This window comes from Crocuta crocuta, unplaced genomic scaffold, assembly GCF_008692635.1.
Source record: "Crocuta crocuta isolate KB4526 unplaced genomic scaffold, BGI_CrCroc_1.0 scaffold249, whole genome shotgun sequence".
In the NCBI taxonomy this organism is placed as follows: Eukaryota; Metazoa; Chordata; class Mammalia; order Carnivora; family Hyaenidae; genus Crocuta; species Crocuta crocuta.
The window spans coordinates 2,155,679-2,179,626 of NW_027533262.1; the positions used below are offsets into that span (position 1 = coordinate 2,155,679).

At 36.9% G+C, this 23,948-nt stretch overlaps 1 protein-coding gene across 1 annotated transcript in view; it reads left to right on the forward strand.

Annotated features, from left to right (window-relative positions):
* Window positions 1-19,742, forward strand: part of ZNF804A (zinc finger protein 804A) — a 59,368-nt gene extending 39,626 nt beyond the window's left edge. The window contains 3 exon segments of the mRNA XM_077747542.1: window positions 13,946-14,076; window positions 16,087-18,986; window positions 18,989-19,742. Of these exon segments, the coding sequence (XP_077603668.1) occupies window positions 13,946-14,076; window positions 16,087-18,986; window positions 18,989-19,260 (3,303 nt within the window). The 3' untranslated portion in view covers window positions 19,261-19,742.
* The last annotated feature ends 4,206 nt before the right edge of the window (window positions 19,743-23,948 follow it).

Genomic DNA, 23,948 nt, shown 5'->3' on the forward strand with positions numbered 1-23,948 from the left:
CTATCTTTACCATGTTTTAAAATAGAGTCATTACACGTTAAAGGTAGTAAAGACGGGGCCCCTGGGTGGCTCAGTTCCGTGGCTGTGTCCTTTGGCATTCCAAGTTATAATTTAGATGCTGAGAGAGAGGATCAAATGGGTAGATATGGAGTCACTGTGGCTTAGAAGCCCCATCTCACACATTAGGAATTATTCTGTCTTGCAAAAAGTCCCAGGGTATAACTTCCATGGTCCTGGCAGAGACAAACCTAGTTTGCACTCAGGGAGGTCACCAGTTGATGGTTTCTTACCAAGTGTTAATAAATACTTCACATTCTTCTCAGCCCAAACACAATTTGCCAACAGAAATTATTTTCAATCATAGGCAAAATTGCCTAATAACACAATTGATATCTACCTTTATTATGTGTCTAAGAAACACAGCTATAAAATTACATCAAAGTAAATTCCTCCATAGGATAGAAAATTTTTGCGAGCCCTTCATGTATAATTTCTTCTTATGCTAAGTAATCATTCACTTGTAATTACATATATAAATATTTTTGAGTGCAAGAAAAAGAAAGAGTAAAAGGATACATCTATAGAGTATAATATTGTATTTCCCACAGTTTTGACTCTTGTCCCTATATATTATTTTCCACTTCTACTTATGCCAAAGAGATGATAAAAATATTAATCCACAAATATTTCATGTTGTTAAAAATCACATAAGTAAAAAATCACCATTTTGATGTTATTCTTTTTATTGGATTATATTGACGTACTTGTGCATGTTGAGAGAGCTTCTAAATATTTAGACCAATGTAGTTTTTTATTGGACCATAAATATGAGCATATGATGAAAGGACCCACATAATGGTAATTTTTGTTTTAGTTTTCAAATATATAATTTTAATATTTCAAATTTAATTAAAAAAACCTCTTCCCAAAGCAAAAGTAAAATATGCTAATAAAAAAAAGGGAAAATACCATATAGTGGAAAGTAAAAGTACAATTCTTTTGATTTTATATTACAAAGTGAAACATCATTAACGTGTTGCCTATTTTCTGGCATTCTTACCCTAGATGCAGATATATTTTATTATATTATAAATTATTAGCATGCTATTTGTAAAAATAGCAAAATACATCAATATTCCTACTATTTTACAGTTCTTATTGATGATAGCTGCATGTTATTTCCTTTTAAAATTAAAACATAATTTTTAACAATTCTTCAATTTCAGGTCCCTCAAGTTGTGTATTTTTGAAGATAGGTGCCAATATTTTTTACACTGGAGTTTCCATGGCTTTCCTTGTACTACCAAAGATCTTATTGAGATTTTTGTTAGTAAATTTCCAAAGCCTCCTATTGTATGAGGAAATTAATCATTGCCATCCTGAGCCAATTCAATTTGACAGGCATTCATGAGCACTTACAATGCACGAGACACTACTGATCCAGCACTTAAGAAAATGAACTGAATGGTTGGAAAATCAGTTTTAGACATAACACATACAGATTGCAAAGACTTTTATATTAGAACTAGAATGAGTTTTTGTCCACAAAGAGAAACTTGAGTTAATGGAATCTAAAGAATGAGAGGCCTTGGGGAAAGATATTGTTCAGATCTGATATGCCATTAAAAGATTAGATGCTTTTAAAGCTGCCATGAGAAATGTCCAAATGATACACATTCACGATAGTAATGGGAAAAGAAATTTTAAAAAGAGTCTTCCACAGGTTCACTCAGCATAATGTCATTGATTAAATAATGACTAGAAGGAAATTACACAATGAAGTGTGATACCATTCACTTGAATATCTTAACTTTTTCTGAAGAAATATATTTCCTAATATTCTAATAGTACCCACTGCATAGTGTCTTCCAAGAGAGCTAAATTGATTCAGGAAATAGAGATGGTGATTGAGTTGTAATTCTTTGAGGTTATCACTTCTCTGTAAGATAAAAATCATACTTAGATTTTTCAGAAGGCTTTGAAAATAGTTCTTGGTAGAAACAACTCTTGAGAATTCAAAAGAAATTTTAAGCTTGTGGAAACAGTAATAGTGGGTGATATATTAACTTACAAAGATATATGAAACTAGAAACAGAAGTATTAGAGCTATTCAAAGCAGTAATGGATTTCTTGTAGAAGGGAAACCACTGAACAAGGGAATTCTTATCATTATTCTGAAACTGTAATTACTTATTACCATCTAAATCCAACTTAAATGGTGGAACTGAAAACATTGATCTTAGAATGTAAAAATTGGAAAGTATTTTAGATATCTTCAGCATCTTCATTGGTGGAGAAAAAGGTCTAAGAATATGAAGTGAATTATCCAGTCACACATCTACTACATGGGTATGTAAGTTAAAATTATATTCAGCTGCAAGTAAGAGAAAACTCAAATAAGCAGGCTTTTTTCTTTTTGTTCTCCAAAACTACATATGCAATCTGTCCCAGGATGCTACAGTAATTCAATGATGCTATTAGGGAACAGGAATCTTTATTTTTTTGCCCTGTTCTCTTTAGCATATAGACCTTCTCTGCCAAACTGATAGCCTCACAACTGAAAAGCAGCTGCTGTCCATCTAAGATTCACAAGTACACAGGGGTAGGAAGAAGACAACATGGTTTAAAAGAAAAAAAAAAAACAGAAAGGAGATTTTTCTCTTAATGAGACTTTCCTTTTTTAACATGTTTATTATTTTTTGAAAGAGAGAGAGAGGCAGAGACAGAGTGGGGGAGGGGCAGAGAGAGAGGGAGACATAGGACCCAAGCAGGCTCCAGGCTCTGAGCTGTCAGCACAGAGCCTGATGCGGTGCTCGAACTCACGAATTCCAAGATCATGACCTGAGCCAAAGTCGGATGCTTAACCGATTAAGCCATCCAGGCACCCCAATACTTACCTTTTTAAAAAAAAATTTACTGCACGGCAAAGGAAACATCCCACAAAACTAATAGGCAACCAACGGAATGGGAAAAGATAGTTGCAAATGACATATCAGATAAAGGGTTAATATCCAGAATCTATAAGGAACTCACCAAACTACACGCCCGAAAAACAAACAACCCAGTGAAGAAATGGGCAGAAGATATGAACAGACACTTCTCCAAAGAGGACATCCAGATGGCCAACAGACACATGAAACGATGCTCAGCATCCCTCCTCATCAGGGAAATACAAATCAAAACCACACTGAGATACCACCTCACGCCAGTCAGAGTGGCTAAAATGAGCAAATCAGAGAACTCTAGATGCTGGCGAGGATGTGGAGAAACGGGCACCCTCCTACACTGTTGGTGGGAATGTAAACTGGTACAGCCCCTCTGGAAAACAGTGTGGAGGTTCCTCAGGAAACTAACAATAGAACTCCCCTATGACCCAGCAATAGCACTGCTAGGAATTTACCCAAGGGATACAGAAATGCTGATGCATAGGAGCACATGTACCCCAATGTTCATAGCAGCACTCTCCACAATAGCTAAAACATGGAAAGAGCCTAAGTGTCCATCAATGGACGAATGGATCAAGAAGATGTGGTTTATGTATACCATGGAATACTACATGGCAATGAGAAACAATGAAATCTGGCCATGTGTAGCAACATGGATGGACCTTGAGGGTGTTATGCTGAGCGAAATAAGTCAGGCAGAGAAGGACAAATATCATATGTTTGCACGTATAGGAGGATTAGGAGGAACTTAACTGAGGAACAAGGGGGAGAAGAAGGGGGGAAATGGTGGGGGAAAGGGAGAGAGGCAAACCATGAGAGACTCTTGAATGCTGACAAAAACTGAGAACTGATGGATGTAGGGGGGAGGGGGGATGGGCATGGAGGAGGGCACTTGTGGGGATGAGCACTGGGTGTTATGTGGAAACTAATTTGACAATAAACTATTTGTAAAAAAAAAATTTTTTTTTTAATTTTTCTTTTTTTCAGGGATATCCTCCTCAGATAAATTTACTTACAATTCAGTTAGTGAGGACTGTGTCACATCGCCACTCTTATTTACAAGGGAGGTTGGGATTTTTACTATTTTAATGAATACCTTTCTTAGCCTCCAAATTGAAATTCTGTTAATGAAGTAGAAATATATAATAGATAAAGTGAAGGCAATTTGCAAGATTTACCGCAGACCTCACAGCTAGACTACCCATCCTCTGGTGACAAACTGTATTAATCAGAGAAACACCATGTCTACATTTATATATGTAGAGGGAGAGATATATAGAATAGAAAGAAGATAGATGATAGATAGATAGATAAATAGATGGATAGATGGATAGATAGATAGATAGCCACACAATCATGGGAGCTGAGAAGTCCAAAATTGGCAGGGCAAACTACCAGCCCAGAAAACCAGGAAAGAGTTCATGTTATAGGCTGTCTGGAGGTATAATCCTTTCATCTAGAATGACTTCAGTCTCAGCTCTCAAGGCCTTCCACTAAATGAATGGGTTATGGAGGGTAATCTGCCTTACTATGATTTAATGAGTAAATCTGATTACTCACCTGAAACATTAATCTTGCCCCAAAACTGTTTTTATAGTGATACCAGAGACATTTAACCAAATACTTCACTTTGCCTAATTATTAACCAAATATTTGACCAAATATTATGGTTTAGCCAGGTTGACACATACAGTTAACCATCACAAGTCCACTCCTAGTCAACTTGTCACTCACAGATGTCACCTTAAATTATAGTTAATCTTCAAATGAAGATAATAACAGGTCATATGCTGCCTGACATGATACAACTATCCTGCATGCAATCAAAAACACAATCACTCCCCAGAAGAGGATGCAAAGTGACTAGCTGATGTTCACTCTTCTCCTTGATGCCCTAGAATTTAAATACTATGATGTAAAGCTAATACTTAAATAGTATGGTGTAAATTTGGTATATCTTATGTTATATAATAAGAGGGTAAAGGAGAAAATAAGGATTATATGTATTCATAAATATATTCATAATATATATTCATATTCATAATAACATGTGGAGGAAATAATCATGACAATTGTAGACTTCATTTCTGTAACTAGACACATGAATGTTGTTGGTACTTATAACCACCTTCTTCCACTCCCTATTCCCTTTGCCCTCAGCAGTCATGTCTGCTGGTTGTGGTTCTTTCTCTCGTGAAGTGACCCAAACTTTCATTCCTGAAGGGCGTGGGATATTAGTAATCCTGAGTGAATGGGGTTGTAGATTTCCATCGACTCTAATCACAGCACATGGCAATTCTAAGTGACATCAAACAGGACCTCCTATATTCCAGACATAATTTTCCTTATTCTCCTTGGATATCCTCCTTGGCATCCACTTCCACCTTGATAATCAGGATATATCATCTCATCCAGCAGGTTAACTACTTTTTTTTTGCCTGTTGATTCAGTGGCATAAGATGTCCAAAGTGACAAGCTAGCATGTTTAACTTCCAGTTCAGTGGAATCGTTGGTGTGTGTCCTGGTGGAAATATGCCTCCATTTGGAACTAAGACTTCTAGGTCAGCAGAACATAAGATTGTGGGTATAGGAAGCAAAAATTTGCTAGTGGGTCACTAGAAGTAATATTGAGTGATGCCATCCCTATTTCTACCACTTGATTTTTAACCTTTCAATTTGGTTATGAGGGGAACAGCATCATATATTGGACCTTGATTCAAAGCATACATAGCTGCCTAGATAACATTGAGCCAGCACCACAAGGTATTGCCATCCAGCTAGAGTTGTGACTAAGTATTCAACTGGCCATTCTGCCACTCTATCAAACCAGCTACTTCAGGATGGAACACAATAAGATCAGACTTACATGAACACAGGCCCACTGTCACACTTTATTTGCTGCGAAGTGAGTTCCATGGTCAAAAACAATGCTGGGTGGAGTACCATGATGGCTTGTAAGCCCATGGCCTATAGTCTTGGCAGAAGCACTGCATGGAGGAATGAGAGGTCCATCTCCAGAGTAAGCATGTATTCCAGGGAGAATAAAATACTGCCATTTTCATGAAGGAAGCTGTCCCAATTAAATTGTCCCAATCAAATCAGTTCCCTGCCACCAGGGAACTGGCTGATCAATCGGAATGGTGCCATATTGCAGGCTTCATGGTTTTTATTTGTTCTGTTTCAACTTTTTATGTATTTAAAAAACATTAATTGAAATAAAGTTGGCATACAGTATTATATTGGCTTCAGGTATAAACATAATGATTTGACTTATAAAATGATCATCATGATAAGTCTAGTTACCATCTGTCACCATACAAAGTTACTAAAATATTATTCACAATATTCCCTATGTGGTACTTTATGTCCTCATGACTTATTTATTTTATAACTGGAAGTTTGTACCTCTTAATCTCCTTTACCTATTTTGCCCATTATCCCATCTACCTCCCCTCTGAAACAACCAGTTTGTACTCTGTATTTATGAGTATGTTTCTGATTTGTGTTCTTTTGTTCATTTGTTTTGGCTCAGTACTGATTTGTTGCTGGCAGATTGGGCACTCAGCAGTAGCTATACCCAGTCATCCCTGAGAAGCAGAAGTCCATGTTGCCAAGCCCATGCATAACAACCATCCCTGCCACAGTGGCCATTTTGTTCATGGGCTCGTTGGGCAGTGACAGGGGTGGCTGAGGAAAGAGACTGTCTTATATCCACAAAACAGGCTATCCTATCTACATAATTATGAAAATCCTTTTCTGCTGAGGTGACCCTTTGTAAAACATTCATGTGGGACACAAATATCTTTCTTAGCCCATTTAGAGGGATCTGATCACATCTCTTCCCCAGACCTCCTTGTCACTTACTTCCTAATTATGTGCTTTCCAAGTTTCTAACCACCCAGCTGACTCATGGGCCACAGCCCATGTATCAGTATATCTCTTCTGGCCATTTCTTCTCCCAACTAAAATGAACAACCAGATTCACCACTCAAAATTCTGTCTTTTGGGAGAATTTCCTTTCATCGCTGCCCTTCAGGGATGTCCCAGAGGAAAGCTGTAGTGCTGCTCTGTCCACTTTTGGATGGTGCCTGCATATAGTGCAGAACTGTCTGGAAACTGGGCCTGAGTGTTCTCCTCCTCTGTCATCTGTCACTTGCCTGGTGTTGTGGTTCTGATATCTCTTTATCCCGCCCTTTATAAACTTGCAGTTAAGGAAGGTCAGCACTAATGTGCAGCTAAGAGCAGTAATTGAAACAAAAGAATCTGCAATGCACTGATATTTTTACTCTGACTATTCTGTGTGAGAACCTTCTCAATGAGGAAACACATTTTCTAGGGGGGACCACATCCTGAGTTGACTTCCCTTGCATATGGATGGAAACGGATTTGTTTCTAACAGATAAAATGTGAAAAAAAAAAGTGATTGGAGTCACTCCATTAATTAGGTTGCCTTATATAGATTATGTGACATATGACTCAATCTTAGCAGAATGGAGAGACTCTTCTTTGCTGATGGGGAAGAAACTGCCATATTGTAAGATGGCTTTCTTGGGGGTGACAGGCAAGGGATTGTTGGCCGCTTTAATTGTGGAGAGTGGCCCTGGCTATCAGCAAGTAGAAAGCCAGGACTCTCAGGCCTACCTTCACAAGGAAATGAATTCTACCAACAGGTTCGGGGAGATTGAGAGATGATTTTTCTCAAGAGAAGCTTGCAGCTGAGAAGATGGCCTCGCCAACACTGGTTGAGTGAAGCATAGGCCTACTGACCTATCAGAACTTTGAGAAAATAAATGTGTGCTGTTTTAAGCTGTTATGTTTATGGTCATTGTTAAACAGAAACAGCAAATTAACCTAATAGAAAACCTGCCTTCATCACTGTATTTGAAATCGGTATCCTTGCCCTCGCCACATGTACTCTTGGTTTAACATGCATCCACTATGCTTTGCATGCTCTACTAAAACATAAAACTAACTTATTTGTATGTTTTAATGTCTGTCTTTCTCAACTGTTGTGAAAACATGGAGAAATAAACAGGCTTTCATTCTTCCGTGTCCCAGATGTACTGACCATGCTAAGAATAACAGCTGACACATAATGTACATTCAATTAATAATTGCTGAGAGATAAATGGGTATATCCATCTCAGCCTAACCCAAAGAGTTAGACAGCTTGAAAAACATATAGCAGAGTAAATATAGGAGATAAATCATAAGAAATGTTCCAGGAAATCTGTCACAGACTTTGAGTCTAGAGTTCTCTCTTGTCCAGGAAGATAGCAGATGCAGAGTTAAATACATGAGAAGCTAACATCTGGGAGGAGACAAGAGCCCTGAGAAAGGGTCCTTGCTCCATGTTTATTAGGATCAGAAGGCATATTTATTTGATGGATGTGCAGAAAGAGACAATGAAACAGTGAACATTAATTCATGTGTGTGAGAAAAAGGGGGTTTCGAAGATATATGGTGCTGGGGGTTTGGGTCAATTCAAAACAAAATCCTGGCATGAAGCAGATGGCTGTTTACAGCAGGTACCCGGCAGCCACATCTGTTTATCTTAACTTGCCTGGAGGATAAGATAGATAGAGCATGCTACCTCAGGGTCAACAAGGCACCTTTCTTTTGCTGATTAGCTCCGGGCAATTACACTGCTGCAGGGGTCTATATTTGTTTCCCTGTTAACCTATTCTGGAAGCTTCCATCCTGTGAAAGCAGCTTTTTGCTTTTGTACTATGCTAGGGTGCTTTCGCCCTGTTTACCTAATCTTGGAAGCCTTGTTAACTCACTACTGCAAGCTCAGGGAATTCCTAAACTTATTCCCCACAGAAATCCTGATTCCAGCCCTGGTTCTACCACTTCCATGTGATTCTGGACCAGTCTCTAAAATCCGCTTAGCTTCAGTTTTGTCTTCTCTAAATATGGATCATAACACTAGCCTTGCTTGCAGAAATGTTTATTTTCAGATCTAAACAAAGTAACATATACAGTATTGGTTAATAAATTTTAAGGGATAATATCAATTCTAAATTGATAGAATTGGTGGCTAATATGTATATAAAATATTCTAGCTTTGTTAATAAAAGAGTTACAGGCAAAACATTAATGATGTATCACGTGTTGCCTATTAATTAAACAAATTAAGAATGATGCTACTCAGTATTAGATATGATATATACCCTCATATGCTGCTGGGAGGAATACAAATATGATTTAAAGTTAAGAATAACAGTTTCAAAAACCTCAAAAGGTGCAAATGCATATCTTTTATTCCAGCAGTTCTGTTTGTGTGTGAATCTATCTTTTGGATATAATTAGACATGTGTACAAAATATGAGAACGTTCATAAATGTTTGGTTTGCAATTATAAAACAGTGTAATGTGCCTAAATGCTAAGCACAAACTGATGAGTGATCTAAATGGTTATCTCTCTCCCTGTCTCTCTTTCTTTATCACTCTTTCTCACATTGTTTAAGCTTTAACCAGTCTCTGAAAACATCATCACTAAGTTGAGACCAGGATCATCATAACTTTCCCAACCATCCAACTCCATGAGTTTCCTGAGACCATATCTGAGGATCAGTGACCCATATCATTGTGACATTTTGATTCTTTATAGACTAATAGAAGTAAAACAGTGGAAAAATAGAGTAGACCCTCTGAGACAATATAGGATGTTGATTCTTTTTGTTTCTCCATTCTCTATTTGTAGATTTCCAAAACATATATTGAATAATATGCCATTATAGACTGTAATTTGTTTTGTAATACTGTAGCTAGACCATATATTCCCACAAATTCTTTCTAACATTCTAATAATTTTCTAATTCTTGCTGACTGTCATCCCTATCTTGACATTTAACACTAAGATTTTCTTTTGAGTGACTGCCAGTAAATTGTTCAGAAAGCTCTTGAAATAGCATTGATATTTCCGTAAGTCTCCCAGGTATTATCTTGTATATTTCTTTGTGTGGAACTTTAACTTAAGTCTTCTTTCCATTTGGCATTCTCAAAAGAATTTACTTGGTTTCTATTATTTATGTTTCAAAAATTTTCTCCTAGATATAAAATATGAGGTAGAAGTTTATTTTTGCTGCAGAAAAATACAAGAAAGGATATAAAGGCTGATAAATTCCAGCCTAAAACTAACCAAAGTATTTGGCCAGAACTATAAGCTCTGTAGCTAAGCAGGCTATCAATATTAGTCAAGCTTATTTACCTTGATATCAGGAAGTCTGTCACTGCAAGAATTATGTGTACATGGAGACTGACATCAATAGGAACCCTTGAATGAAGCTTGGTGCTTCCTGACAACCTCTGTAAGACTAAAGCAACATTGGGGCGCCTGGGTGGCTTAGTCAGTTAAGCGTCCGACTTTCGCTTAGGTCATGATCTCATGGTTCGTGGGTTCGAGCCCCGCGTCGGGCTCTGTGCTGACTGCCAGCTCAGAGCCTGGAGCCTGTTTCAGAGTCTGTGACTCCCTCTCTCTCTGACCCTCCCCTGCTCATGCTGTCTCTCTCTCTCTCCTAGAAATAAATAAAACATTAAAAAAAAAAAAAGACTAAAGCAACATTTACATTCTAAATATACACAGTTCTCTAAATGCACATCCAAAATCTGATTCCAGCCATGTCAATCACTCAGTTATTTACAGGAAATATTATAGTACTGGCATTTGATAATTGATGGACTCCTTGATATTTAACTACTATGTCAATGGAAACAAGTTAATTCAAATCATAAAGGGTAATTTGAAACAGTAAATACTGAAATTCTTGGCATTTCTTATACTTGCTTTAGAAGAGCTTTGCTTTTTGTTAGAAGCACTATACGTTTAACTTAGCTTACTCTTATTTAATAGAAATTAATTTGTATCCTAAAGATTTTATTAAAAATGGTCAAGTATAACTTTCTTGTTTATTGTCTCTAGTTTCCCAAGGGATCTGGTAGGAAATAAAATTATCTCTATTTGTTAAACTGTCATTATTTATAAATAAGACTTAAAAAACTATTTGAACATTAGTTTTTATATTGGTATTTTAACTTTCTTTTTTGCTTTATTTATTTGGCACTTTGATTCTTTTAAATGTTTATTTTAGAGAACTTGACTTTTATTTTCTTTCAAATTCTCTGTTAGCATCCACCCCCTACCACCCACACCCTCTCTTGATTGAATGCCTCTTTCTTACAATGGCAGGTAGTATTTCTCAGTAAATGTAATACATATCTTTTTAGGCCACTTTCTGCACATCAAATAAGTCACCAAATCTACTTTTTTCTCCCTTCTGCAACTGCCTTAGAAAAGGCTCTTAATGTTTCTTACCTAGACCATTGTAATATCCTACTTATGCAATTCTTTCTCGTTAATCTTGTTCCATGGCAAAACTGCATGCATACTGATGCCAAATGATTCTTGATAAAATGAAAATCCCATTGTAGCACTGCCTTGTTTAAAATCCTTCAGTGTTTCTTCCAGTCACATTTCACAATATGATAGCCAGGTTTGGTTTGGTTAGACCTTGTAGTTCATCAGTTCTCATCATTTCCATACATACAATCTGCTCTAACCATACTTCTCTACCTGCAATTCTTCCTTAGAATATGCATGCTCCTATTTCTACATTTACACAAAATTTCCCTGAAATATTCTCTTACCACCAACATCTATCCCTTTTTCTTCATGTTTTTTTATATCCTTGAAGACCCAAATCAGATGTCACTTTTCAAAGATAACCTTCTTGGGATTTTTTGGGCACTGCTCTTCTGTCCTTTTATTGCACAATAAAATAACCAGTAATTGCTGTTATCTTTTCCTATCTGTGTTCTTTTCTTATTTCCACAAAATACAAATAAACACACTCACATACACTTACCCACACAGTCACAGACATACATATACAAAACAGAGAAAGGTAAAAACATTTTCTTTAATCTTTTCTAAAAACCCCCACCTTCTAACAGAATGTCTGTTGGTAGTGCTCACGGATTGTCTGTTGCTTAAGTCTTGATATGATTTCAACATTTTAGGAAATAAAGATGGCCAAGAATATAAATACCTAAAATTTAGAGCTAAAATTTTCTTGCCCTATTATACTCTAATTCTAGATCATTTTATAATCAATAATAATTTAATGAATATTATAAAATTGTAGCTACTTTTAATAGTCCTACCAAAACAACTATATCAAAGTTTTACTTTCTATAAAATACTTATATAATTTAGGTGTTTAGGACATGGTCTGTCTTCTATCTAAATTTAACTCTAAACAGACTCTTTTACAGATATGTCAATCAAATAAGCATTTTCAAAACATCTTCTACATTATTTCAAAAGAATTATTCTGGAATAATCTTATATATATGTATATATACATGCCTCATATAAATCTCATTAAAGTATTAGAGACTATTTGAAGCTTAAGCTATGGTACTAGGTAGGTGAAATTAAGTAGGTATATTTCAAGATCACTGCGGATCTGACATTATTTCATCAGTTATGACTAACCTTTTTTGAGGTGGGAAAATTCTTAACCGGAAGGATCTGATTTACATTAACAAATATTGAGCAGGTATTGTATATACCAAGTATTGTTCCAAGCCCCTGTGATACGTCAATGTACATGTAGAAGGCCTTTATTGAGACTTTATTCAATCACTTAATAAAAATATGATTAGTGCATATTTTATTATCTCAGAGTCATACTGGAAGACTCTCACATATCACAATGTATAACACCATGAGCGTTCATAAGAAAAACTGGAACTTAAAAAAATTTTAAGTGTGTTTATTGAAAGAGAGACAGAGAGAGAGGGAGGGAGAGGGAGAGAGGATGAGTGGGGGAGGGGCAGAGAGAGGGGGAGAAAGAGAGAGAATTCCAAGCAGGCTCAGCACAGCATGGAGCCTAATGCAGAGTTTGAACCCAGGAACCATGAGATCATGACTTAAGCTGAAGTCAGATGCTTAACCAACTGTGCCACCAAAGTGACCTAGAAAAAACAGTAATTTAATATTTTTTAAAAACATTTTTTTTTTGAAAGAGAGAGAGAGAGAACGGGGAGGGGCAGAGAGAGAGGGATATAGAGAATCCCAGGCAGGTTTTGTGCTGTCAGCGCAGAGCCCATCACAGGACTTGAACTCACAAACCACGAGAACATAACCTGAGCTGAAATCAAGAGCTGGATACTTAACCAACTGAGCCACCCGGGCACCCCAGCACTTTAATTATGTTTAATAACTATATACTATCTCTGTGGAAGACTATAATGAAAATATTTGGGGCATGGTACCACTTTGGTGTGTCTTAAATTATGCCACATACATAGCTCCTTATCAATTCTATTCAAATAGACATGCTCTTTTTCTGCCAAAACCTTCAATCCAAAAAAATGAGCTCCTTTAATACAGATGAAAATATGCTTAATATAAAAAGTATTTCTAAAGAAGCACTATTAATTTTCTTCCCAAATCTTGAATTATTTGGGAAATAGATCTGATATTTGAGGGAACGGATTGTGTTAAATCACATTAGTAGAGATTTCTTGCCTTATGGACTAACATAAAACATTTATTCTTCTTAGAAAATATGGAAAGGACCAGATACTCTTCTAATATACAGCACATCACAATGATGGTATTTATTATATATAACTGAAATATGCAATTGAGTTAAATATGTTAGGAAATTAGGAGTTTACAAGACTTCAGTACTTCATGTGAATCAGGCACAGAACCTTAGCAGAAAACAGTCAGTAAGCAGAGATGAAAGTTTTAAATTCCAACTTATATAAGGCTTAGGTATATCTTTAATATAATATAATAATATGCTTTGGTATTTTCACAAGCCAAAGATCCAGAAAATATTTTTTGCTAGCACTGAATTGTCACAAATGTCTTTTCCTTAGGTGAGGTCAAAGATAATGTACTGGAAAATTCCAACATTAACAATAGTAACTTTAACATTGCCATAGAGCCAAATACTATTAACCATTTCCGTATTTCTTAATAGAGGCTCAAAGAACTGAAACAAAGGGAATTTGCTCGAAATGTAGCGTCTAAATCCAGGAAAGATGAAAGAAAACAGGAAAAGGCCCTCCAACGCCTGCACAAGCTGGCCGAGCTAAGAAAAGAAACTGTGTGGTGAGTGTGCAATAAAAGCTTAACTTTTCTTAAAACATGATTACAAAAAAAAAAAAAAAAAACAAGACATAGAATTAAAGGGCACAAATCTATTTATTTCTGTACCCAGAATAAGACACTCACATTTTCATAGCTTTCTGTGGGCTGTAAACAGTAATTTGAATTTGAATTTTATGCAAACACCTGTTTAATATACATTTCAATAAAAAGGCTACATTCCTATAATTTTAGTTTTCAAGAAAATTAATTTTACATTGCTCTGCTATTTACACTTGGTTGAAAGCTATTCTGTTTCTTGGTGGAGATTGAAAATATTTGATTGAAGAAGAAAACAAAGCACTATCTCATGACCTTTATTATAAAAAAGAGTTTTAAGAGGAACTTATTTTTAATTGAAAATTTGGAGAAATTTTATTTGAAAGTTCTTTCATTAAAAAAAAGTTTAGGAAGACGCTGTGAACTGCAGAGGCAGGTCAAAATTAGTTTCATTGTGAATAAACAGTAATAACTGTTACAAGTTCAAAGGTGTTACACTTTGACCTGCTTCTACAGGTAGTTATAATGTTACAATTCAGAATTTACAAGGCAGGACAGGAAACTGTTATAAAAAGAAGACAGCTTTTTAGAGTGTTCTCTCCCTCCACCTAAAACAAATAAGCCCCTCTTTTTTTGGTTTAAAACAAAACTATTTCATAGCAATTATGTTTCATACTGAATATAGTGTTGGGGAATATATTGGTATGTCATAACATTCCTTGGAATGTCAAATTTGAAAAACTCAAAATAAAATCTAATGTATTTTGAATCCTCTAGGGAACTGGTAAAGAAAGTCATAACTGCTATTCAATCATACCAACAGATATTTTTGCTCTGTGTGGTAATAAGTGAAAAATTATAGGACTTCAAGCTAATGTTACAGAGAACCATAGGGCCTATGCAATGAAATGTCCTATAAGTAGCATTTGCAAATGTAAATTCTGATACATTTAGAAAACTAGAGTTAATAATAAGATATGTACAGAAAGAAGCAAAACTTCTTACCTAAATTACTTTCCTCAGTAACAGTACACATACACACACACACACTCACACACCCTATTAATTTAGGGCCTCTAAAGATTTTCAGATACAGCAGCGAAACAAACCACTGTGTTAGAGATTAGATAAAGAAAATATTCAACTAAAAAAAACTGGGGGCCACTTATAATTTCTAAGAAACCAAATTTAATAGAATGGAAAATTCTTCACAGCATGACTCTGTTTAGGTAAAGATGATATTTGAGTTAACTCCTTGTTTATATGCCACACATTACAGTTCTTTAATTAAAAACACACTATTTATGGTGTCCTGCAATGCCAAATAAATAGAAATTGCATCTTAAGTAAATAGTCTTTTGTCCTACACTTACTGTTATAATATTATTTACAACTTCAGGGTAATTTTTTTTTAATATTAAGAATAACAATTGTAAAAAAAAATTCTAAAGTTAGTATTATCTCAGTTAATTTTGCATTGCAGGACTCTCCTTGGCCTGGAGTAGACTCTCAGTGAACAGTGGTTGAATTAAATTGTTGAACTGAATTCTCAGCCTTCTGAATTTATAATTTTTTAAACTTTCTTCATACTCTCCATATAGTATTAATGATGTTAGGTATCTGTAAATTTAAATAACTTTAGGGATTCTACAGTATTCTAAAATATCACTGAAGAGGCCATGGGGATAAAGAATCTTGTTCAGGAAGCACTGGTTGACAACATAGGAATGTCCTTGACATTGCTGTTAATAGTTATAAAAGTAACTTCAAGATAACTTCTCCAAGTTATCCCAAACAGTAACCAATAACTAAATGCAATTGTAGCACTATGGAAGAGAACTGCACCAAATGAAAGTCATTCTCTCATACAGATTTTAAAATTTGAAAAAGAGAAAGAAACTTGAAAAAGAAATGTCGCGTTTGAGTATTTTTCCTCAGAAGTGTCCTATCTAATATGTACTTTTCTGCTTGTAGTGCTCCTGGAAGTGGCCCCATGTTCAAGTCAACAACTGTTACCGTGAAAGAAAATTGTAATGAAATTTCCCAAAGAGTTGCCGTGGATTCAGTTAATAACCAGGAAGATTTCAAATATACTTTGATTCATAGCGAAGAGAACACTAAAGATGTTACTACTGTTGCTACAGATCCAGAAAGTGCAAGTAATCATACAGCAAAAAATAACCAACTCGGGGATCAAGCCCAAGGAATTCACAGACACAAAATCGGCTTTTCTTTTGCATTTCCAAAGAAAGCAGCCTTGAAGCTGGAGTCCTCAGCTGCGGCCTTCTCTGAATACAATGATGATGCCTCTGTGGAAAAAGGATTTAGCAGAAAAAGTAGATTTGTCCCTGGTGCTTGTCATCTTCAACTATCTTCACCAACAGATGTGCTTTTGAGTTCTGAGGAGAAAGCTAACTCTTTTCATCCACCAGAAGGAATGTGCACTGACAAAGAAACTACTCAAACTCAAGAGATGAAAGAAGTTTCCAGTGAAAAAGATACATTTTTATTGCCTTCATTTTGCCAGTTTCAACTTCCTTTATCTTCTGATGCAGATAATTCCCCAAATTCAGCCCCATTAGCAGATCAAATACCACAGGGCGATGTTATTATTAATGAAGACATACCTATGAGTGATAACAGTTCTGAATTGTTAGGAAATAAATCCACAGTTCTCGATACAGCTAACGAATGCATGTCTTTGCAAGCTATCACAGAGGAAAATGTTAAGGACCATGATGCATCTATAGTTGAAGCTGACAATAAAAATTATGGTCCTGAGATGTTGAGCCCTTCAAATTCTGAAGAGGAAAATATAACCGTCCATAAAAAACCAGATTTCTATAAAAGACCATGTGAGCCATTTGTACCTGTACTTAACAAAGACGGAACCACAATTCTTCAGTGGCCATCGGAAATGCTGATTTATACAACAACCCAACCATCAATTTCCTACAGCTGTAACCCTCTCTGTTTTGACTTCAAGTCCACTAAATTAAACAACCATCTAGATAAAAATAATGATCTTTCTTCTCAGCAGAAAGGAGAAGACATTTGCAGGAGACCAGTTTCAGAATGCAAGGACACATCCATCACAGGACTCACTGATTATGACACTGGAGGCAGCAGACATGACTGTACCCAGGTCATTCCTGTTTTGGTTGATGGTACTCTCTCCAATACCTGTAATTCTGGAAAAAATGAGAATATGGGTCAGAGGTATAAAAATATCTCCTGTAGGATCAGAAACACAAAAAAATACAACTTTACTAAATGTCAAATGAAGCAGGGCACTCTAGATGAGAAATATAACAAAATAAGGTTGAAAGATACTCATGAACACTGGTTTCATAAAAGTAGAAGGAAGAAAAGAAGGAAAAAGCTATGTCAGCACCATCATGGGGAGAAAACCAAAGAGTCACAAATTCACTTCAAAATGGAAACGGAAAATAGTCACACTGATATAACTAGGAAAAATCTACTGGAAACAATTTCAGAAAAGCAGTATTTAGCTGCAGGGCAATTATTGGACTCACAACAATTACCTGATAAAAGGCCCAAACCATCATCCACATACTTAAGTGAAAACGAAGAAACGTGTAAAGCTCAGAACACTGAAAATGCTAACAGTTCTAAAAACCACTGTACGAAGAGCTCAGCCGTTTTCAATGAGCAATCCGATCCAACAGTGATACAGTCTGGAAAACATAATTTAACTTACTCCAGAACTTACTATAGTTGGAAAGCCAAAATAGCCAGCTGTAGTCAAGATCACAGATGCCTAGTTCTCCAAAACGACATGAGCTGCCTGAGTCAGAACCAGGCCGTTAAAAGAGGTTATAACTCTCTGATTAACGAATCAGAAAGATTCCATCGAAAACGTAGACAACATTCACACTCTTATTCTTCAGATGAAAGTTTAAATCGACAGAATTATTTACCAGAAGAATTCTTGAGGCCTCCGCGTGCTTCCGCTCCCTGTAAGCCTAAAAGGAAACGGAGGAGAAAACGAAGCAGATTCTACTTCGGATTGGAAGCTTTGGAACTCAAAGAGAGCACAGATCATCCCAGGAAGGGCAATTCTTCCTTATGTCACCAGGAGTTCGTAAATGAAGACAAATTAGAGGAAGTAAAACCACAAGAAGTTGCGAACGCGGAAAGGAACTCAGAACAAGCGGACGGGGGAGAAAACCAGGCGACTTTGCCCCCGGGCAGTCCCCTTCCTCCCGAAGCCCGTGCCGAGGCTGTGCAGTTAGTGAGCGAGACGCCTTCTGGGGAATCGAGGGGCATCTGCCGTCCGCGCGCCGCCTCGGTCTACAATGTAACCAGCGCCGCAACGAAAGAAGACACTGACAATGCGTTGCTGGAACAGAAAGAAAGAAGTGAGGATACAAATAATGAAAAGGACATTCCTTTCAAGGTGCCTAGTTCCGAGAGGAACCTCCGGCAGTCGCAGCCGAAGTCGTACCTCTGCCAGAGGCACGAACCGGCAGAGGCCCTCCCGCAAGGAAAGGCGAACGAGGCCTCGACCGAGTGGCTGCGCTTCAATCCCGGAATCCTTAACGCGCAGCCGCCGTTACCGTTCAAAGAAGCACACGTCAGCGGTCACACCTTCGTCACGACGGAGCACATCCTGGCTCCCTTAGCTTTGCCGGAACAAGCGCTACTGATCCCCATAGAGAACCACGATAAATTCAGACATGTGCCGTGCGAGGTCTACCAGCATATCCTCCCGCCCAACGTGCTGGCCAACAAGGTCAAGTTTACCTTTGCTCCAGCCGCCCTGCCCCCGCCCAGCCCTCCCCTGCAGCCTCTGCCTCTGCAGCAGCCCTTCTGTTCTACCTCGGTCACCACGCTGCAGCACGCGGTTCTGCAGCANCCTTCAAAGTGCTTCAGCCCCACCAACAGCTTCTTTCCCACGCCCCCGCTCTCGCCAGAACGGCGTTACCTCAGATCTCAGTGGGGCCGGTCGGACCCAGGCTCTGTCCTGGGAACCAGCCAACTTTTGTGGCTCCTCCTCAGATGCCAATCATTCCAGCTTCAGTTCTTCATCCTAGCCCTCTGGCCTTCCCATCTTTGCCCCATGCCCTCTTCCCTTCACTGCTTGCCCCGCACCCCACGGTCATCCCACTGCAGCCCCTCTTCTAGTCCTCGCTGTGAGAGGGGGAGAAAACGTTCACGTGAAGCCTATTGCTTTCTGCGCAAACGCTCATCTAAGTGGATAATTGCCTATTGGAATGGTGGAAACAAACTAGCCAAACTATGGCCTCATTGGTATGAAATCACTTACTGTAAGTGTAACGATGCAAATAAATTATTAAGTTTCTGATACATAATATTATTAAGGCACTGAATAGTTTGAAAACCAATACAATATATGCTGTACATTAAAATGGTGTCTTAAGAGTATGTATAATGTACATAAGATATATTTATAGTACTGTAATTTATGTTGTAAAGTATGCTCCTTGGTTTTTTTTTTAATCTTTGTGTATTTGCACCTATTTAATGTTTAGACAAAGCTGATGGCACTACGTTTTGTACCATGTTCCTTGAAACTGTAAATTCCGTGAAATATATCTCTTGCAATAAATTTTTGTTAAGTATTTAAGTAACTCAAACTTTGTTTTAGTTCGTTTTCACTGTTTGGGGAATGTACAAACAGTAGGTTTTGGATTTACATTGTTTCTTCTGTCCATTGGCATCTCTGAACCTCAGAGGCTCAACAGAGTATCTTGAGAGTCTATCGGTACTTAAACTGTGATATCATCTTTCAGAATAAGCATAACAGGTCCATCTGTTTTTCTGTTTGTTCTAATGCTGCTTATACTCAGAGTTTACTATATTTCCTGAACAATTGGCCCTCTAGTCAATAAACCATTCTTGTAAAAGTAATGTCAGTATTGGGAGAGGGATAACAAAAAAAAAAAAAAAAAAAAAAAAAAAAAAAAAAAGCAAAGTACTTAGTATTCTTTCAGGAACTGTAAAATAGCACTAGTGGACAAGAAATAGCAAATAATCAATATAAACTCATAACATTTTTGTATGTTAAAGTTCTGAACTGTATTATGTTTATTTTTTATTGTTGCAGGAAATATATGTATATAATAATATTGGCATGGATTAACGAATGGGTTTAATTAATAAATAGCTATTCATATCTAACATCTGGGGCAGAATGGCATAAACACAATCTGTATCTGGATATACTCTTAATTGAGAATCTGGAAGTGGGAAGGAGAGTAAATAAATAGCTCTTCCTTCTGCACATCTTTCTAGTAGTCATGTTTGTATCATATTTCCAAATCACCCAGGAGCAATTAGAAACATTTCACACCATCCTTCCAGATTCTGCTTTATTTTTAAAGAGTTCTGCATGATTGTTCACTCAAGTGTTTCTACGTGTACTGAAGAAAATAATTATTCAATAGAAAACTAGGGAACATCACACTCTTCCAATACATATGTGCCCCGGTCAGTGCCACTTAGTAAGACAAAGTCTATGTGACTGGTAGAGAAGGTTCACCTGACCGTGTGCAAATGATCAACAGTTATGGCAGCCAGGGAATGAATCCCAGCGTTAGAGAGGACAACTGAGTTCTTCCAAAGGGAGACCAACATTTAAATGATGCTGTAGTGAGGAAATGCGAATTCCTACGTCTACTGTAGGAATGTGTTACCCTAAATAATATTGAGCATAACTGTATCTTCCCATAACAGAATAGTCTATATTGAACTTTATTTTAAATAGAGTGGGAGAAAGGAGAAGATCTAGGTTGTTTACTTTGATTATTTGCAGTAATAATCATTGATTTAAATGTTTTCCTGAAAAATGGTTGTGAGACTGCATATGCCATTTTATGATTGACAAATAAGAAAATAAAAATAGTAAGGGAAGCAATTCCATTTCAAATGTTCTGAGATAACATGTTCCAAAATGGGAACTAAAATTGGAACAGACGATTTTTCCCCAAGCAAAATGTTTGAAACTATCTTTGAAGATAAAATAGATGGGAATATCTACTGGGGAATGCTGACCCAGTTCATTTTTAATCTGTCAGATCAGGATTGTTGTTTCTGCTGTTTAAAATCAAACTAGTGTTCAACTATAAATATGCAGCTTTTCTATCTTCCTTTTGTCATCTCCTATCATGCCCCTTGTTCTTCTCTTGCCTCTTGTTCTATTCTTTAATTGCTTTTCCTTTGATTTTTTCCATCTCAGTTTCATTGTGGACATTTGTGTGTATGTGTGTCTCTTCTTTTTCTTTCTCCATGTTAATCATTCCTTTTACTTTTTTTCTTCAATTCTGATGCTCTCCTACATTTCTTTTTGTTAAGTGATTCAGTTAGGCATGCTTAACTCTTTCGTTGTAACAGAATATACTTGATTACTTATAATCAAGTAATTAGCTATGTGATGGCGATTTCTGGAAAGTTTGAGGAAGGAAGTTCTCAGTTAAAACCATTGAAATTCAACTTGACAGATAAATTAATTGCTTCTCATGTATATCAAAGGATGGAGAAGAAATGAATATTAGTTAAGCATGCCAAAGCCATTCTGATTATAAATAATTCATGTAAATATTCGATATATTTGATAAGATATTGCTTACATAGTTGGAGCATCTGTTATACATCTGGGACACAAAATGAATGCATGATAAGATACTTGTTACCTGATAACACCAATCCCAGAATCAAAGAAATCAGGCTGCTGGACTGAAGATCAAAGCAATCAGACAAGTTAAGCTGGGGTGGACTCAAGAGGCAGTGGGGCTGTGGGAGGGCCACCAGTCATGCTCATATTGTTGGCAGCAGGAATCAGGCCAATGTAACAGCCATACTCTGGACATAGTTTTGGGCCCTGGCTGATGGCTTGTTCATGGGTCCTGGAGCTGAAATCCCAGTCCTATACTGGTATAAATTATGGTACATTCTATACAACTGGGAGGCTTAAATGATTCCAATACTATCTCCTACCCACCATTTCTAGTCTGCTAGTTCCAAGCATTGCTATATTTGTTATTTTAAAGATGAATGATTTGGAATATAGAATAAATCTGAACATGGAAAGTAACCGTAGCCAAGTAACAAAAGGTTTCACATTATGACAGAGAGGGAACTCATTCATAACTTTAACAACCATCTCTCTCTCTTTCATGTTTATCTAATAACACAGATATAGATATAGATGTATCTCCAAATTCTTTTATGAGCTGAACAGCAATATCAACTGCCCATAGGACATCTCGAACTGAATATCTACCAAGTGTTTTGAACTCAAAACCCAAACTCAAGATCTTTCATTATTGGTACCACTGCAACCTGGTCTTTGTCTTGTGTTTCTAAGCTCTGTGAAAGGCATTAAAAAACAAAAACCAAACAACCAAACAAATAAAAAGCAAAATACAATCTTGTTATCTGAATCAGAAGCCAGGGTGTCATGCCCACATTGAACCAATCAATGAACCATTTTGGCTCTATTTTCTTAATTATTTTCCTTCTCAAACTTTTCCTGCCTGTACACTCTATATAGTTCTAGCCCTAGTAGCCCATAAGTTGGATTGCTGACTTGCTGTTATAAGTTAATGTCTCTTTGGTCAATTTCCCATTCCTACTAGCCATTCTTTCCACTGTTGCCAGAGAATAAAATGCAAACTTTTTGAGACACTTTCTTATTTTAAAACCTATTATGCAATCTCAATTATTCTCAGAATAAGAATGAAAGTCTCAAGAATATCGTGGAAAATCTATGCTGCATTAGATGTCAGTCTCTCTACTTAGGACCTTCAGTCCAGCACTCCTCTGGACTAACCATTCTAACTGACTTAGTTACGATCATCTCTGAGTTCGTGTGATCATGTTCTATTATTATCCCGAATGCTTTACTCCTTGTATTTTTCTTTACTTGGATAGCTAGGAATGTGTCACACTCAACTTGAGTGTCAGTTTCTTTTGTACTTCTTTCCCAGATTCCCTCTCCTGCTAGATGAGTTAGCTTCCTAGCCTCTAGGCTCACATGGCATGCTGTGTACAAATTTTGTTATAAACACTGTGTTGAATATATTATCTTGTTTGTCACACTTACAAGATTAAGAGCTCCTTGAGTCAATGTAGCATGTGATTCATAATAAAACTTCAGTAAAAGTTTGTTGAATGAGGGAATAAAATGAGTTGGAAAAAATGTAATTAAAGCCTATACAGATTGCATTACAGAGTTCCAGAACTGTTATCCATTTTTACTCCAAACTGATCCTGCATCAGTTTAAATGAAAATGTAATTTTCTCCACAAACTAGAACTTCAAGACACCATTTAGCATGAATAACTTCTTCTTAAGGGAATTATGAATCATTTAAAATAGAATTCCATAACCAATCATCAAAGTATGACTTGAACCTTTTTCCCCACCACGGGAAGAAGGCACAAGCTTCACTCTATCTATCTATCTACCTGTCTGTCTGTCTGTCTATCTGTCTATCTATCATCATCTATCTATCTATCATCTATTTCTCACCTTTCTTTTAGTACTTGTCATCAAGCATTAACATATGATGTGTCAGACACTAAATTTTGGGGATAAAGGAAAAAAAAAGAACCCCTCCTGTTACTCAGATATTCAAGTCTGGAAAAAAAGAGCAGACATACAAAATCTGATGTGTAGCCATCCACTTTGCTATGTCATTATTAGTCAGTCAAAATGGGGCTGAATTTATATTCACTGAGGCCCTTTTTCCCCACTGTGTGGCAGTCTCTATTTCTAGTCCCCCCCCACCCCACCCCCCACCCCACTATTTATTTGCCTAGCTAAGCCACTGTCCTTGGGAGTGAAATTTG